Source organism: Anas platyrhynchos, chromosome 19 (assembly GCF_047663525.1).
Source record: "Anas platyrhynchos isolate ZD024472 breed Pekin duck chromosome 19, IASCAAS_PekinDuck_T2T, whole genome shotgun sequence".
Taxonomy (NCBI): Eukaryota; Metazoa; Chordata; class Aves; order Anseriformes; family Anatidae; genus Anas; species Anas platyrhynchos.
Window position 1 is genome coordinate 3,891,754 of NC_092605.1, and position 16,357 is coordinate 3,908,110.

The window sequence follows — 16,357 nt, forward strand, 5'->3', positions numbered from 1 at the left end:
AAGCTAAAACAAACAAAATAACCAGTAATCAAACCCCATTAACCTTCTGTCAAAAGAGTTGCTTTAAAGAGCAAGGAAGAGGCAAGGCGTTGCAGAGCAGAGGTAGCTTTCACCACCCTTTTATTGCAGTCGCGTTACATAAAAGACCCTGAAGTTATTGTTTCAGGGAGATGATCGCGGTTGACTTTCCAGAACAAAGGAGCTGGCTGAGGAGCCTGTGAACCTCTCCAAACACGACCTCTGTAGCCAGGTTCAATCCGAAGCCACGGGAGGGCAGAGCCTTTTATATAGATGCAGGGGGAATGCCACAGGTCAGGTCAGCGTCCCTCCCGGTTGCAAAGCTGGAGCTTTTGGTGTACTCCCTGTAGTGGGACAAATGGTTACACCGATGCCTCTGCCCCGTGCTGCTCTTCTGATAATTTCTATAGAGACAGGAAGAGTTAAAGGTGAAAAATGAAACTGCTTGTCTTCTGTCAACAGCGATAAAATGTTAGTCCAGGCTATTCATACATAGCCCCTGAGATTAGCCAGGAGTGCTTTATTAAGTTTGATGGCTTCTGCTGCTCACGGCCAGGCAGGAGTGCCAGGATCCAGCTGCCAGGATCCAGCTGCCCGCCTTCCCTCCATGCACGCCAAGGAGGGAAGTTGCTTTTCCCCAGGTCTCTGTCGAGTTACGCTGCTGAACTCTGAAGTTCCTAGAGTGAGGGGCAGCCTGGTGATGAGCTTGGCTTGTTTGCAGCGCGGCAGGCTGGTTGCTGCTGGAATGTGCTGCTGAAAGAGGGCACGCACTCCCCAGGAGTAGTGTTCATCAGCGTGCTGAAACCCAGGAGCACGTGGAGTTTATTTGCTCTCCTCCAGCTGAGGCAGGGATCTGAGAGCTGCCGTAGGATCAGAGCGAGGCCCAGCAGGCTTCCTTTATCTCCAGCAGTGCCAGCTGTTTCCTAGGGGAAGGTGGAGGGGGAATTATTTGTCTTCTGTAACAAAGAGGAACAAAACAAATATTTCTAAATCCTTTGGGCCCTTCTACGTAGAGGCCTCTCGGAGCACTCTTCCAGTTCAACACTCGCTGTTGCTTCTGGCACCTTTTTCAGCACGGTGCTGTTGGTAATTAAGGGGTCACGTGCCTGCCTTGTTCCTTCCATGCAGTGCCTCCAGAGCCCTGCTTTGCTTTGTCCCACACCTCTCTTTGACCCACACCATGGCCAAGAAATGCGTGCTATGGAAACGCTGAAGCGCTTGCAACATCAGCCTGGAATTCAGGGAACTCTGACAAGTGACAGCTGTGAATTTTGCTTCTTCAGTGTTTCTGCAGAGGCCGTGTGAGGAGGCACTTTGAGAAGAGGTCGTGGCTCTGGGTTATGAGCACGAGGCGCCTTAGACCCTAACTTTAAAGCTGCAAGTGAGGGTGTGAACGGCTGGGACTAGTGAGAATGAGCTGCGCGTGTTCTCGCACCGAGGCTAACTGTTGGCTTTTCGCAGAAGGATTTTAAAGTGCAGGGCTTTATAAAGAAATCTTTCCCTGGTCTTGGACATTCTTTTGTCCCCGCGTTTGGGGGCAGGGAGGGAGCTGTGAGGACTGGAGGAGGAGCTGTGTTTGGCTCTGGCTTTGCGTGTTGTGAGTGAGGATTGGGCCCTTCAACTTTTCTGCACTTTGTAGGGACTGCAGGAGGGACTCCAGCGTTTGCACAGAGAAAACAAACCATTACATATGGAGGGAGGGTGGAATTCTGCTTGCTGGGAGGTCAGTGAAACCCTCTGGCTCTTCAGGCCTGGAAAAAAAAAAAAGGAGAGAGTAAGAGCAGGAGGCCTGGTCTGGTCTGTGCTTTGTCAGGTCCTGGTGGTGTGGCACTCACCCTCGCTGCCAGCGGCAGAAGGCTGTGCAAGGAGCTTGGGAGAGCAAGAGGCTGGTGGCAGAAGGCATGAAACTGCTTCAGCTTTGGACCCTCTGCATTTGGACTGAATTTCTCACAGTTTTCCTTTCTATCTTCAGTCTATTTTGTTTTTATTTTTGGTCAGTCACATGCTAGGGAAAGATGGCAGAGCAACTTTCTGTTTTGTTTTTTTTTTTTCCCTGCTAATTAGTAACGCTTCCCCTGCTCTGTGTCCCAAGAGGAACCGAGCAGCTGATGAAATGCTTCTGTTTGCCCAGCAAAGCCCCGAGCCCTCAGCCCACTCAGCTCGAGGTGAGCTCTGGGAGGACACTTGGTGAAAGGGCTCGTGCGCAGCCCAGTCAGCGTTTGCTCTCTGCCCTTTCCAGGCTTCCTGCGGGAGCTGAGCACGGGAGGGAGCCACTTCTCTCTGTGCTGCAGCTGGAGCTGTGTTCAGGGACAGGTTCTGCTTCCACTGCAGCTGGAGGTGACCTGGCTTCAGAGAGGTGAGGCCGTAGTGCCCGCCACTTAATGTCGTTGCAAACAGTTTGTGGTTTCCACCTCCAACGTGCCAGAAACTGCAGCGGCTCCTCTAAAAGCTCTCTCCAGCAGCACGAGGGCTTACCTGGTCACGGACAGCAAGTGACAATGGCTGGGGTGGTTTTTATTGCTTTGTTAGGAACGTTCCTCCTTCCCTTGGGTTAGGGAGAGATTTCTCAACCTTTATAAAAGGCTTTTGTTCTTCAGAACTCTCTTTCATCTTCTGGTTTTTATACCTGCCTTGCCCAGGAGCTTTCAAACAAGAAACGATAATTCTCTGTAATGTTTGCTTGGTTGTGGCCTCCCTTCTCCTTCTCTGGTGACCCTTGTACAGCCTTAGTGTAAATTGCCCTACAAGACTGCTAGAAACGACTGCCTGAGTGGAGTGAGCGGGAGCTGCAGAGCTCTCCATCCCCGGAAAGGAACGGGGAAGGAGGTTCAGTCACCGCTGAGCTCTCAGAGCAGAACTCCCTGCCTGGAAGCTAAAAGCTTGTTGTGCTCACCCTTTAGAGGAAGCAGCTTCATGCTGCTGCTTGCATCTCGTGGGCAGGAAGGCAAATCTCCTGTAGTAAATAGCACCGAGTCTTTGCAGAAAGTTGGCACCATTGTACCCAGCCATTATGTTATTTCAGGCTGCTCTGTTTTTTTTCCTCTCACAGATCTGCCCCCTGGCTTTAAACGCAGGACCTTGCCTCAGCACTGTGTGCCCCAAATGTGTTCCTTAACCCTGTCCTTCCTGGTCACCTGCATCGGGAATGGGGAAGCTGAGAGCCTGGAGGAAAGCAGGGAAGAAGTGAGGACGGAGGCAAGAGAGCCCAGGGAGGCCTGCAGGGTGCTGGGAGGCTGCTTGGGTGGAGGAAGGCTCAGGGCAGGAGCAAGTGGTGAGAAAGCAGGGAGAGGAGTGGCAGCACCTGCATCTCTGCGAGCTGTGGCTCCAGGGGAGGCTGCGGCTTTTCCACTGAGCGAGGCAGTTGGTGGGCAGACCTCAGGGAAAGCCAAAATGATTTGAAAACACTTTTCCTACTGCCCTGCCCGCATCTCTCCAGTTTGGCCTCAAATACAGTTCCTCTGCTCCCCTCTCAGGTATTTTGTCGTGCCATTTCTGCCGAGGTTCTCTGCTGGAACACCTCCCGTGTTGTCCTCCCAGTGTTTGTGGTGGGTGTAGGCTCCTCTACCCCGCACACCTGCTTTATTATCTTTGCAGCTCCCTCCCCTCATCCATCTGCTAGCTCCTCGTTTTATTGATGCTGTCCTCAGGACCATAAACTCTCTCCAGTGCACTTCACAGAGACAGTGAAGTGCTCGCAGCCCGCTTAGCGCTGCGTACACAGCCCCTGACTTCGCCAGCTCCTCTCGGGTACAGCTCAACTTCTTTGAACTCCTCTAAGCAGTTTTTATTCTGTGAGATGAGAATTTCCTGTTTTCTGCAGGCCTTCTAGGGGAAGGTTCAGATGACGTCTCTCTGACTTTGATTTTAACTTTCACTTTCTCAGTCATCAGCTCTTTCCAGCCGAGGGAAGCCATTCCGGGGAATTTGCCTACACACAGGTTTTCCTCTACACCTTCCACGTTATTTGCACCTTTTCGTATTGTAGCAAGATCAAAGCCATTTACAATCTCTCAGGAAACTGACAAATCAATAACCCATCCAGATATTTAGAGATGTCAGAAGCAGTTTTCTTTGTTGCCCGAAGGGAGGCAAAGGAAGAAATGCAAAACCCTGCGCTCGAGGGCAATAACCTCAGGCACCAGGACGTGCTGGAGGCCACCCAGCTGGAAAGCAGCTCGGTAGAAAAGGCCCTGAGGGTCCTGGTGGACACCAAGTTGAACACGAGCCAGAAATGTGCACTTGCTGCAAGGAAGGTTAATGATACCCTGCACTGCCTGAGGCAAAGCATTGCCAGGAGCCTGAGAGAGGGGCTCCTTCTCTGCCCAGCACTGCTGAGGCCACACCTGGAGTGCTTGGTCCAGTTCTGGGCTCCTCGGGCCAGGGGGAAGATGGAGAGAGCTCAAGGAGGGGGGTGGGAGTGGAGCTTCTCTCTTAGGAGGCTGCAAGTACCTGAAGGGAGGCTGCAAAGAGGACGGAGCCAGACTTATTTCTGTGGTGCCCAGCCCCAGGAGAAGAGGCAGCGGGCACAAGGTGACACACGGGAGGGTCCTCTGGACGTCAGGAAGCCTCCCTTTACCATGTGGGTGACCGTGCTCTGGCACAAGTTGCCCGGAGAGGTTGTGGAGTCTCCATCCTCAGACACATTCAAAAACTGCCTGGATGTGGTCCTGGGCAGCTAGTTTTTGGTGGTCCCGCACAGGCAGGAGGCTGGAGCAGGTGACATCCAGAGGTCTGTGCCAGCCTCAGCTCCTCTGTGATCCTCTGATTCTCTAACAGCCGACTGCTGAAATGCTGTTGGAGCTGATGCAAAGCAAGAGCTGTCTGCTTACCTCAGTGGGATGCACTGTTTGCACCTCCTGAGAGTGAGCCCTTGAGCTCTGGGGAGGAGAAAAACACAAACAAACACCTTCCACCTTTGCCTGGTGATTCGGTTTGGTATTTTATGGTCCTTCATCTGGGTGGAGCTCAAGGCAGAGAAACCGAGGCTGGAACAGCGCAAGGAAAGGCTGTAAAAGATGACCCAGGGATGAACTGCCAAGACTTTTAACCCTCATGTGTAAACTCCTGGTACTGCAGGCAGACTGATAGTCCTTGCAGACAGGGAGGATTGCATTGATGGGTTATATTAAAAAAAAGAAAATACATGCTTTTGTAACCAGAGCCCTGCTCTGAACCTTGTGGCTTAGGAACCGTTTGGGTCTTAGATTACAGTGTTACCACGGCGGTGAGGTAAACTGGGATTATCACCCCAGTCAGGGGGCAGGGAGAGCTCTGGGGGTGTGTGACAGCAGAGAAAACCCTGCTGGCATTTATTTCATACCTTCTTTTCCTTCCCAGTGCCCTGCACACAAGGAGACCTGCTGCATCCCAGCGGGCGACCAACAGCTATGTCCAGGGGGCCGTGGACATTCCGCTTCTAAACAAAACCGTGGGCCAGTGCCTGGACCAGACGGCTGAGCGCTTTCCTGACCGTGAGGCCTTCGTCTTCGTCCGAGATGGGGTTCGGAAAACGTTTGCTCAGTTCAAAGAGGAGGTGAGCGTCTGCTTCGCCTGTCAGGGAGCCCAAACAGCCAGATTCTGGCAGCAACAGCTACGGTGGAGGCATCAGAGCTGGCTTCAGCCCTTAGCTCAGCAGCGAGGTTTGTCCAGTGTGCATCCCTGGCCTGGCCCGGAGCCCACAGTAACAGCATGGCCTGGGTGAGCACATGAGGGGTGTGTGCTGCCTTTGTCCTCCTTGTGAGTCATGCCCAGTAAAGTGCTTACTTCACATCTCAGAAGGAACTTTTGTATTTAACAGACAGTGGCTGTAATTGGAGTGGGCTGAGTCATGACGTTTCTGTCACCCGAGCAGACTCCAGCTCTTGTGTCACTCTGCGCTGACTTGCAGAGCTCCTGAGCGTGTCGGGATTTCTGGTCCTAGCACGAATGCAACTGTCAGCAAAGTCAAGGGCTTTGGGCTCCCCGTGCTGCCCTGCCAGTGAGGAGCACGGGGGTGCCCCAGGAGCCAGGAGGGGACACAGGCGGGCCAGCTGAGCCGGGCTGCTCAGAGGGATGTTCCTCACCACATGGCCTTAGGGCTCAGCCCTGAAACTGGGGGGGCTGCTGCCAATTGGGGACAGGCTGGGTGTCTTTCAGAGGGTGCTGAGCAAAGTCATTGTGCATCACTTGTTTTTAATTCTTTTTTCTTTTTTTCTTTTTTATTAAACTGCCCCTCCACCCACGAGTTCCTGCTCTTGTACCCCTTTCTGATTCTCTCCCCTGTCCCACTGGGAGAGCAGTGAGCAAACGGCTGTGTGGTGCTGAGCTCCCTGCTGGGTTAAACCACAACAGCCCCTGTGGCACCTAGCGTGGGGTGCGAAGGGTTGGGGTAATGGCAGGTCTGACCGGAGGGTGTTAGAGAGAACAAATTTGTTTATAATTTGCTGTAATTGTATTTGTTTAATGCTTGCTGGCCACCAGAGTGATTTATTTGCTCTCAAAGTTTGCTGTCAGAGTTGTGTTATGTAACGCCTTCCTTGCTGGGCGTGCTTCCTGTTTCGCTGTTTGTCATTGCTTTAAGGTGGCTTCTGGTTTTATCACTTTGCTGGGCTGTGTAACATGGGCTTATGAGATGATAGAAGTACCGGTTGTGAGCCTAATCTGGTATTTGCACTCAGCATTTCCGTCATCTTGCTTTGGGAAGTGTTTCTTGGAAACTAGTAACGATTACACATTTTCCCTTTCTCCTCGGAGAGCCAGTCAGTGGAGGAGATGAGGGAGGACTTTCTCCCCTTTCCCTCCCCCTTCTCTTGAGATTTTGGCGTATCCCTGGGCTGTTCAAACCAGCCTGATTCTATTGCTCTGTCTCCTGATTGTGGGTTAAGAATACCCTTAAGAATATCCTGCCCTGAGGCAGGACAGTTCTGGGTGACAGGGTGTGTGGGATTTAGCACAGTTGTCATTGTCACCTCCAATGGTTACAGACTTCCCGTGAACAAGTGTGGAAACCTACAAATGAAAAAATGACAGAATCTTTACCAAAGGTGTGCCCTGCCCCTGACAATGCCAGAGATTTACAGCTTGCCCCACTGTGCTGGGGTCTGCTGTGCACCTAGCAAATGTTGGTCAGCACCATCGAGCGCCCTCAGGGGAAGAGAATGCCTCGAGATCGGATCCAGCCCCTGCACCAGGTGCTGCAGCAGAAGCAGAGAGCCAGCTCAGGCCAAAAACAGTGGAAGCAGAAGTCATCTGGTTGGTAAGGAAAGAAACTTATCCTAGGGTGAGCTGCGAGATCTGTGAAGAGATTTCAGCTGTTGTCCAGGTGAGCACATTGTCACCTGGCTGCTGTGATGCTGGGATAACGGGGCCAGTAGCATGGAGTTAAAGGGCTGGGAAGCCAGGCAGCGGGATCCCTCTCTAGGGAAGGAGGCACTGACAAGGCAACTGGAAAAGGGGCAAAGCCCTCACGCTCTGCAGGTGACTCCTGCAGGAAAGGCATCCCTCAGGGCACATGGACACCATGGAGAGGGGCATCCAGCACCCAAGGGAATTAGCTGTGCTGGAGGTGCTTTCCGGTGACCTGGGCAATGTCAGAGGCCCAGATGAAGTCAAGTGCATGTGATCCGTGTGGCAGAACGTTGTGTGGAGCTCACCATTGCCGTGCACCAGCTCACTGGCAGTAATGACCTGGGAAGATGGAGAGGAACCAACGGCGGCTGCGCTGGCTGGCCAACACCGGCAGTACAAAGGAAGTCTTTTTCCTCTATTTCCCTGCATGTTGGCTATGGAGAACCTGATCCAGCAGCTTGAAGAGAGGCAGAATATGTCGTTTCACCCACCCATGTGGACCAGTAGCTCAGCTATTAGTAGTAAGTGTTCCTTTGCTCAAGAGAGACCATGTAGTGGGCAACACCACGTGCCACCCTGTGGGTTTACCCGTGTGACCGTGGGGAGGATGTTTGCAGAAGTGAAGGCTGTCAGCTGCCTTTGGATACTGCTGAGCAAGTAAAGTGCCCAGTGCTCTGTGTCTGTCCTGGAATGGGCTCCCCAGGGCTGTGATCACAGCAGCGAGCCTGCCAGAATTCAAGAAGCTTTGGGCAATGCTCTCAGAAATACAGCTTGCTTTTAGGGTGGTCTCACGTGGAGCCAGGAGGTGGGCTCAGTGGTCCTCGTGGGTCCCTTCCATCTCAGGATATTCTGTGATTCCGTGACACTGACTTGTGGATGATGGCAAGTGCCCTGGGGGAATGCTTACGGCAGTGGAAGCAGAGCAAAAGCAGCACAGAAGCAAACCCCTCTGGGCTGGCACAGCGGGGGAAGATGGTGCTGTCTGCCATGCCAGAGAGGCTTTAACCTCTTGGCTTGCTCCACATCTGTGGATAACGTGTGCAGTGGGGTCCATGGTCAGGATCACCCCTCGATCACAAGCCCATCTGTATGTTGTCTCTTCCCTGATGGCCTGAGGTGCCATGGGCCCACCGAGTTATTTATAAATCACCCTTATGTTGCCCGAACCATTTCATTGTAGCACTCTGATCCACCTCCTGGCAGTTTTGATGTTTTTCAGTGCCATGACAAGTAGGTGAGCGTCCACACGAGGTACTTTTACAACCAGAATACAATATTGCTGCAGCAGTAAGCTGACAGACTGTGCAGCAGAGGCATGCTCTGTTTGATTTCAGTTGCAAAGGTGATGGTTCTTCCCCAGAAAGTAGTGCCTGGAAATGAATATCCCCTGATGCATGCTGTTTGAGATCCTCAGGCACTTGTCTTGTATTTTACAGGTGGACCAAGCAGCAGCTGGACTTCTGGCTCTTGGCCTGAAGAAAGGAGACCGGCTAGGAATGTGGGGTCCCAATAAATACGAGTGGGTTCTCATGCAGTTTGCAACTGCCCAGGCAGGAATTATCCTGGTAAGTCTTACTGAGTCTGAGTTTCTGGGTTTTTAGTGGTGTATTGAGAAAGGAAAAGGAGACAAAAAAGCAATAGGTTATGCTGGAGGGAAAAGTTTGATGTCTGACACATTTTCCGTGTTCATACCCAGCATGTTAGCTCTTAACTGAAACCAGTATTTAAACAAGAGCTGTGCAGCCCTCAGCACGTCGTCTGCTATGCAGGAAAGCAGACTGCAGAGCTGAGAGGAAGGAGCAGAAGGAAGTGAACTGCTGGCAAATGGCTTGCAGTAAACAATTATAGATGGAAACATGCTTGCCTTTAGGACAATTTTTAGGTGACATGCTGTTGTCCTAAACAGCTGTCGGTTATTTATGTCCCTCCTAAATAGGACTTGTATTGCTTCATGGTACAAATGCTCACTTAAAAATTTAGCCCAACCTCCACACCCCAAATTTTCATTTGATTGTACGACCTGGTACATTAACCAGAGCATGTCGTATTTATACACTGCTCTGTGGCAAAGATTGTATCACATCTGGTGTGTTTACTTCAACATTGTTCCTCTCAGTGTCTGCTAAGAAACAGTAACGGGGTGCGTGAGCGTGGCTCAGTGGGAACCTGGTGGTCAGCTCAGCTCCAGTGGCCACTACTGCCTCTGCTGGGAGCTGTACAAGGCAAAGCTGGTATTTTGCTGGCTGTCCATTAAGAAATTTGAATTGTCCTTGAGTTTTGAACATCTTTAGTTTAGCGTACTGAATGTCTGCCGGGCAGAAAGGAGGCCCATGTCTGTTCCTAAACTGTTGTGGCTCACATGTGGTTTATGTGACCTCACATAAATCTTTTCTCTGTATTTTTTTTTTATTCGCTTGCCTGCCATGCAAACATGGGATTCAGCTTGCTTTTCTAATGAACGTGAGATCCTTGTGGTGGTGAGCTCTTAATTCTGTATCTCAGACAGGAGAGGCTTTGACTGTGACTTGTCCCTGGGAGAATTTTCCTAGTGGAGTATGCGTTAGGGAAGAGGGTTTTCAAGGCAGGGATAACTGATTAACCTTCTTGTTTCTCCCTCTTCAGGTGTCCGTGAATCCCGCCTATCAGGCCCGTGAGCTGGAGTTTGTCATCAGGAAGGTTTGTGTGGCACTTGCTGCTATTGCTACTTGATTTCTTACGAGAAATCATAAAAACAGCTGTCTGTTAAAGGGGGTAGTAGGGGCACGGTACAGAGGTAAACTTCTAGTTAAGCACTTCAGTACATCAAGAAGAGGTAGGGAGAGCTGGGCAGAGAACAGAGCTGGTGCTGACCGTGCAAAGGGAACACCACCACAGTGACCATGGGGATGACACTGCAGCGTAGTGGTCCCAGCTGTTGCTGTTCTCTGGCTGCCACTTGATCCCTTTGATAAAAGACTTCTGCATTCTTCTTAAGTTTACCTTTCCTGGCTCTGTTTATGACTTTCATCCTGTGCATCTCTCCTGAAGTGTCAGTATTTTATTTGTTTTCCAGTAGGACTTAGCTTTTGTTTTCCTTTCTAGCTATTTGTGTCAGATTCTGCTCTGATTTTCTTCTCTAGTGTAAACCTGAAGTGTTGAAGGGGTGAGAGCAGAATGGGCTTCAGCTCCGTTGGGAATTACTCCTGTCTCACCCTTGCAGGTTTTCTAGTTTTCCTAGCTTTTCCTCTGTAAAATCAGAGATTCCGTTGGCACTGGAATCTCTGATTTTCTTCACCACTGCTAATTATTTGATCGTATTTGTTTCTTTGCACAATGAAAACCCTAAGGATTTTTCAGCTTTGCCTGTTGGATCATGTCAGCTTGTGCAGTCTCTTTCTTGCTACATCAGGTTCCCACCCTCCAGTATATAGAGTAACAAACACCGAATAATAGCCATTCTCCCTGATTGCTGCTGTTGTTTCCAGGACTTTGTGAAGTGAACCGTTGACAGCTTTCGTATGACAGGTCCTTTGAAAAAGGGTCTGCTGCCTTTTAGTTGACATCGAGTAGGAGGTGCCTGACTAAAAGCCCTTTTCTCATGTAGCATCTGCCTTGCTCTCTCCCCTCACACAGCATCTGTTTTTCAAAGCCGGTTACATCAGAACAGTAGTTTGAAGTGACTAGTAGTGAAAAGTTACAAAGCCCCAAACCATCCCAGAAAAGACACAGTCCCCTGGGTTCCAGGCAGACTGTTCCATAAATTGAGCAAATGTTTGTCTTCCTTTCTGACACACCCCAGAGGGTACTTAAGAATAACGTGCTGGCATAGCCTTGGTCGCTTTACTTCATGGACCCTGGGAAAATAACGAAAACAGCCAAGTACATAATTTACTTAAATAGTTTATTTGACAAGAGTGGATTTTTGGAAGATGAAAACAGTTTGCAGATCTGGGTCAAATTCAGCAAATCACATCTGCTGAAAAATTCTTGGAGTAATTAAAGGGCGTTGTTTCAGGATCATGTACATGTAAAGGATGAATTAAAAATGTTTTAATTTTCAAAACAGCTGACACGTTTTTATTTTGGGGCTGGGTTTTTTGTTAGTGTTGGGACTCCAAATCTGAAAAATCAGTCATCTGCCTTGTGCAGTGCAATGAACAGCGCTGATCCTTTGTGAACGGGGGAACCTCGGGCTGCAGCTCTGCTTCTTGGCCAACAGAAAATGAACACCCAGCTAAGAGAGGGCGGCTGCTGTACCTTCACCCTGCAAAGACCTATTACGTGTTCTTCCATGAATCTTTAACTTTCCGTACCACAGCTCTTACTGGGAAAGCGTGAAAAAGCTCCAGGTTTAGTCCGGGGAGTCAGCTCATGTGCTTCGAGAAAGCAGCCATGGAGAAAATCCCCCTGAAGTGTTAATGGCTAACTCCTGCCACGTGGGGTTACAGCGCTGTGCACATTCTTGCATCAGTGGTGACTGCTCTTTACCATGTCCTGACATCAACCCAGGATGACTTCTTATGAGTGTCTGTCTCCCTTCACAGGTTGGCTGTAAGGCACTGGTGTTTCCTACTCAATTTAAATCACAGAAATACTATGATATTCTAAAGCAGTCATGTCCTGAGCTAGAAAATTCCAGTCCAGGGGGAATAAAGAGTAAAAGGTGAGTTAGGTACATCTGGTATTTTTTCAATGACCTCACAGCTGTGTCCTGCCTCGTGTTCTCTCATTTACACATCACAGGCTCTAGAGGAGGAAGGAGCTGTGCAGAGAGCTCTCTTTTTAGCATTTTAGGTACTGATGCGGGAAGCTTGCAACAACTTTGTGGACCTTGACATCGCTATTCTTTCCCTGTATGGGCTTTGGCTGTTGTTGCCAGCAATTAAAGTGGCTCTTGGTGGCTCACTTGAATATCCTGCACATGATTCCTCCCCTCTAAACTAGATTTCAGATTTAGAAATGGGTTTAAGACTCCTCGAATACACGTACCCTTTGTGAACTGCTCTAATGTACTTCTCTTTCTTGTGGTCTGATAGTTTGGTCTCATCTGAAGAGAACAGGTTAGGCTGTCCTGGAAGTTTGCCCCGGCTGGCATGTGGCTATCCAGACAGTTTTCTTCTCTCTCTGTTCTCTCTGTTCTTGTTGATGGTGTGTGTCTTTCTGCCAGGCTGCCTGACTTATCTGTCGTCATTATGGTGGACTCCAAGCTGCCTGGCACCTTCCACATGAACGAGGTGATGCAGGCTGGGGACAGCAGCCACGTGAAGCAGTTAAGAGCCTTACAGCAGACCCTGTCCTGCAACGAGCCCATCAACATTCAGTTCACTTCAGTAAGTGCTTCTGGCTGCTCCACGGCTTGTGCTTGGGTTCCTAAGTGGGGAGGCAGAGAGAACTGTGTGAGGTGCTGAGCATCACGTTGCCTTCTGCACTCTTAGACCAAGTCCTGGTTCTGTCTTTTTTTAGCCTTCTGCTGTAGGATGGAGAGTGTGTTCTAGACTTGTTCCCATTCTACTTCTATTCTTCCTGCTCAGCCTTTTGGCACGAGGTGTTGTGTGAATTTGTCCAGCTGTAGTTGGGCCACTTTTCTCTTGCCTGATTTGGGACTGAGATGCTGGTAAAAAAAAAAAAAGTCTCTCTGGTCAGAATGGAGAATGAAGTGAAAGATCACCCCAGAATCACCTGGGGAAAATGCCTGGGAAATTGCCCCAAAGAACACTCGTACCTCATCCTCTAAAAAGGTGACTTCATTGCAGAATGTTCTCTGTCTTTTAGGGGACAACAGGAAGCCCCAAAGGAGCCACCCTCTCTCATAGGAACATTGTGAATAATGGCAACATCATTGGCGAAAGACTGGGGATCACAGAGCAGGTGGGTCTCATTGGGAACGCAGGGGTAGGATGGTCTCTGAGTGGAGAGAGTTGGTGCTTGCTCAGCCGCAGGGCAGGATGCCACAACTGGTACTGAGGGCTACTGAGTGACTAATGAGGTGCTGGGCAAGTTTGGAAAGTGTAAACTCTCAGAAGGCTGAGTTTGTTCTAACAAACAGTTCATGCTTTTCAGGTCACCTTCCTTACAGCCAGCAGATGGAAGGACCCTTCTGTGTTCTTCCCACATAACGCTTTTATTTGCAGTGGAGTTGCACTGAAGTTGCATTTTAGTTTCATGTGAAGTTTTTTGGAGAGAAAAAAAAAAGGCATTTTTGTAGGGGAAAAATAGTGAAGTGGATTGCTTCTCATTTTGGTGAATACTCATTTCAAACAACTACAAGGCTCTAGATGCCAGCTTTGAATTCTATTGAATTCTATTGAATGAGGTTTTAATCTATTTTACATGGCTTCCTTCATGTCATGTACACAGTCGTGGTACTCAGGATATGACCTTGTTGAAGCTTTCTATTTTTAGCTCCTCTTAAAAATCATTAAAGGCAAATATTTTCTTTTGAAGTTCTGAAGTAGTTATTTCTCACACAACAGCTTTAATCAAAAAAAAAAATAGATGGGTTGTTTCAGTCGGTGTTGAGAGCTTTTGGTGTTTTAAAAAACACAATAAAATTAAAACCGTGTGCCATATCCTGCATATTTCATAGCACTACCACTGTATATTTTGGCATATTGTAAAGTAACATGTAAGCAGTACCCGACCAAAAAGTCCAGCAGTCCAGCAAAGAAACGACATTGCAGAATTCCAGAATGAAATTTTGATGTGAAAAAAAATCCTAAACTAATTTTAATTCAAGGCAAGAAGCATCAGAGCAGCATTTTCATCCAGTGGGAGCACAGATGAATGTCAGGTTTCCAGCAATTTTTAGATGAACGCAGGAAATTCCTCTGTTGAGGTCTTTGAGCTGTAGCAGTGAGATGGGCTAGGCAGGGACTGGAAGATCTCGTCTCCTCACTGCTGTCTTTGTTTGGCTTGATCCCAGGACTATCGTGTTTGCCTCCCTGCGCCCCTCTATCATTGCCTGGCGTCGGTGGGAGGCTGCATGGTGACGGCTCTGCACGGTTCCTCCTGCATCTTCTCAGCTCCGAGTTTCGAGGGGAAGGCGACACTGGAGGCAGTGTCTCAAGAGAAGTGAGAGTTTGTGTGTTCTTGCTACGGAGGAGTTCCGTGCCCTGTGGCAGTGCTTTCTTCCCCTGTCTCACCTGCCAGCCTGTTGCTCACGCTTCCTTCCCACAGCAGGAGAGGCATGTTTGCGGGTGCACATACTTGCAAAGGCTCTGCAGGAGGGCACTTCTGCAGTTGTGTTTGGGAGTTTGTCACACTGCTTTTCTCCCAGGAATTAGAGAAAGTCAACTGTTTTCTTGGTTTGTTAGGGCTGCTGTGTTTTTACACCCAGCCACTTGCCCTTCTTCTCCAAATGTAGCTCTGCTGCTGAGGTGGTCGCGTTTCCGGGTTGTGCTTCACATGCAGCTTGTAGAGCAAAGCAGCTGTGGTTGTGTTTATGTCTATATTTGTATATTTTTATATGCACACATGTGCATGCACCCTGATGGATGTATTTACACCCCGATGAGGCTCTTGTGTTGTGCCTGCCTCTGTGCTACTGCCTCTGAGGCCCAGAGTGTGATGGGAGCAGGGTTTGGAGCTGTTACTGCACCGGGTTCCAACACTGCAGCTTTGCCTTTTCTCTCCCTTCTTGAAGATGCTCCTTTTTACATGGCACGCCAACCATGTTTATAGACATGCTCTCCCAGCCAGACTTTGACTCCTACGACCTGTCGTCTCTCCGGGGAGGTAAGTTTGACAACTCAAACAGAAAATGGAAAAACACTGAGAAATTGGATATTATTGGTCCCCTGCTGGGAGGCTATATTTAGCTGTGTGAACAGATCACTCTCCTGGAGGACAAAGTTCTGTTGTGTGAGTCTGTTAACCTGATGCCACGTTTACTTTCCTTGGGGTTTCCTTCAAGACCTCTGTATTTTTAGGCCTCTTCTTTCATCTTAAAGCAGTCTAGGGAAGGACCTTTCTGTTTTGTCTGCTGTGGGGTAAGCTGGGAAGCCTGATGCTGCTCAACTCTCTATCACCAACCACCGCTGTGTGGCAGCAGACACTTCGTGTGCTTTAAGCTGGTGCAGTATCTAAAACGAGAACTATTCTGTGATTTTCTCTGACCTAAAGTTTCCTGCCTGTTTTTAAAGTCATTCGTATAAATACTGGAGCACGTGTTGTAACGTGTGCGTGAGCTTTTTCTCTCATCTCAGACAGCCTCAGAAATAGCTGAGCATGACAGCTGAAACAGGGATGCCACCTGTCTTTCTGAGGCAATGGCAGCACAGGGAGGAGATGGTGCTGGAGCATAAAGAAACACCTAGAGCAGATTATCTATTCGCCCCTGTTACGTGAAAAATGATCCTTGTCTCATCTTGTTCTCCAGCAAAGCCTATATATTGCCCCGCTCTTTTGCTCTGTCATCCTAGGAGAGATTTGAACAGGTGAAAATGTGATCTGCCCTCTCCCAAAACGGCTCGTCTGCTTAAGTCAGATGGAAAGGTTTTTGTATTTGTGGTGGTAGATGATCTATGGGAGTGTTTGTCCTGCTAAAAATCTATGCCTCTTTCTGCTCTGAAACTTTCCTTTTCTGGAACTGCAGCTTGGACTCGGTATGTGTTATTGAGTTTATTTTCCTAATAAGTGAACTCTGCCAACCCTTAATTCATTCAGGGAAACTGGCCTTGCTGCAGCTTTTGCGTCTAGAATAACTAGGACCTGTATCCATAAAAATAGAAAGTATTTTGACAGGAACCAGTGTATCCCAAAGGTCTTGCCAGCTTTTAAATCTAGGAGCGCGGAACCTTCTGAGAGACTGCTCCTGTGAATAAACAGATGGTTTCCAAGACACTCATATTTTCCTCTTTCTTCTAGGAATTATTGCAGGTTCCCCTGTGCCCCCTGAGATCATGAAGATGATTTTAACGAAGATGCACATGCCAGAGACTGTGGTGAGTCATGGTTGCTGTGAGCAGAGCTGTCAGGGTCGGTTGTTGTGCTGAGACTCTGGGTTTGTGCACCTCGGGACAGCAGCTGTGCCAGA

At 49.1% G+C, this 16,357-nt stretch overlaps 1 protein-coding gene across 3 annotated transcripts in view; it reads left to right on the top strand.

The window, feature by feature from the left end:
• ACSF2 (acyl-CoA synthetase family member 2) overlaps positions 1-16,357 on the top strand; it is a 39,990-nt gene that overhangs the window by 2,581 nt on the left and 21,052 nt on the right. For 2 of the 3 annotated variants that reach the window (XM_072025681.1, XM_038165280.2), the window contains exons 2-10: positions 5,356-5,551; positions 8,781-8,909; positions 9,967-10,020; positions 11,868-11,986; positions 12,491-12,653; positions 13,096-13,191; positions 14,246-14,394; positions 14,966-15,057; positions 16,189-16,265. In XM_072025681.1, the coding sequence (XP_071881782.1) occupies positions 8,841-8,909; positions 9,967-10,020; positions 11,868-11,986; positions 12,491-12,653; positions 13,096-13,191; positions 14,246-14,394; positions 14,966-15,057; positions 16,189-16,265 (819 nt within the window). In that variant the 5' untranslated portion in view covers positions 5,356-5,551; positions 8,781-8,840. Of the gene's footprint in view, positions 1-3,148; positions 3,202-5,355; positions 5,552-8,780; positions 8,910-9,966; positions 10,021-11,867; positions 11,987-12,490; positions 12,654-13,095; positions 13,192-14,245; positions 14,395-14,965; positions 15,058-16,188; positions 16,266-16,357 lie in introns of those variants that run through there. The other variant, XM_072025680.1, reaches the window with a different exon arrangement.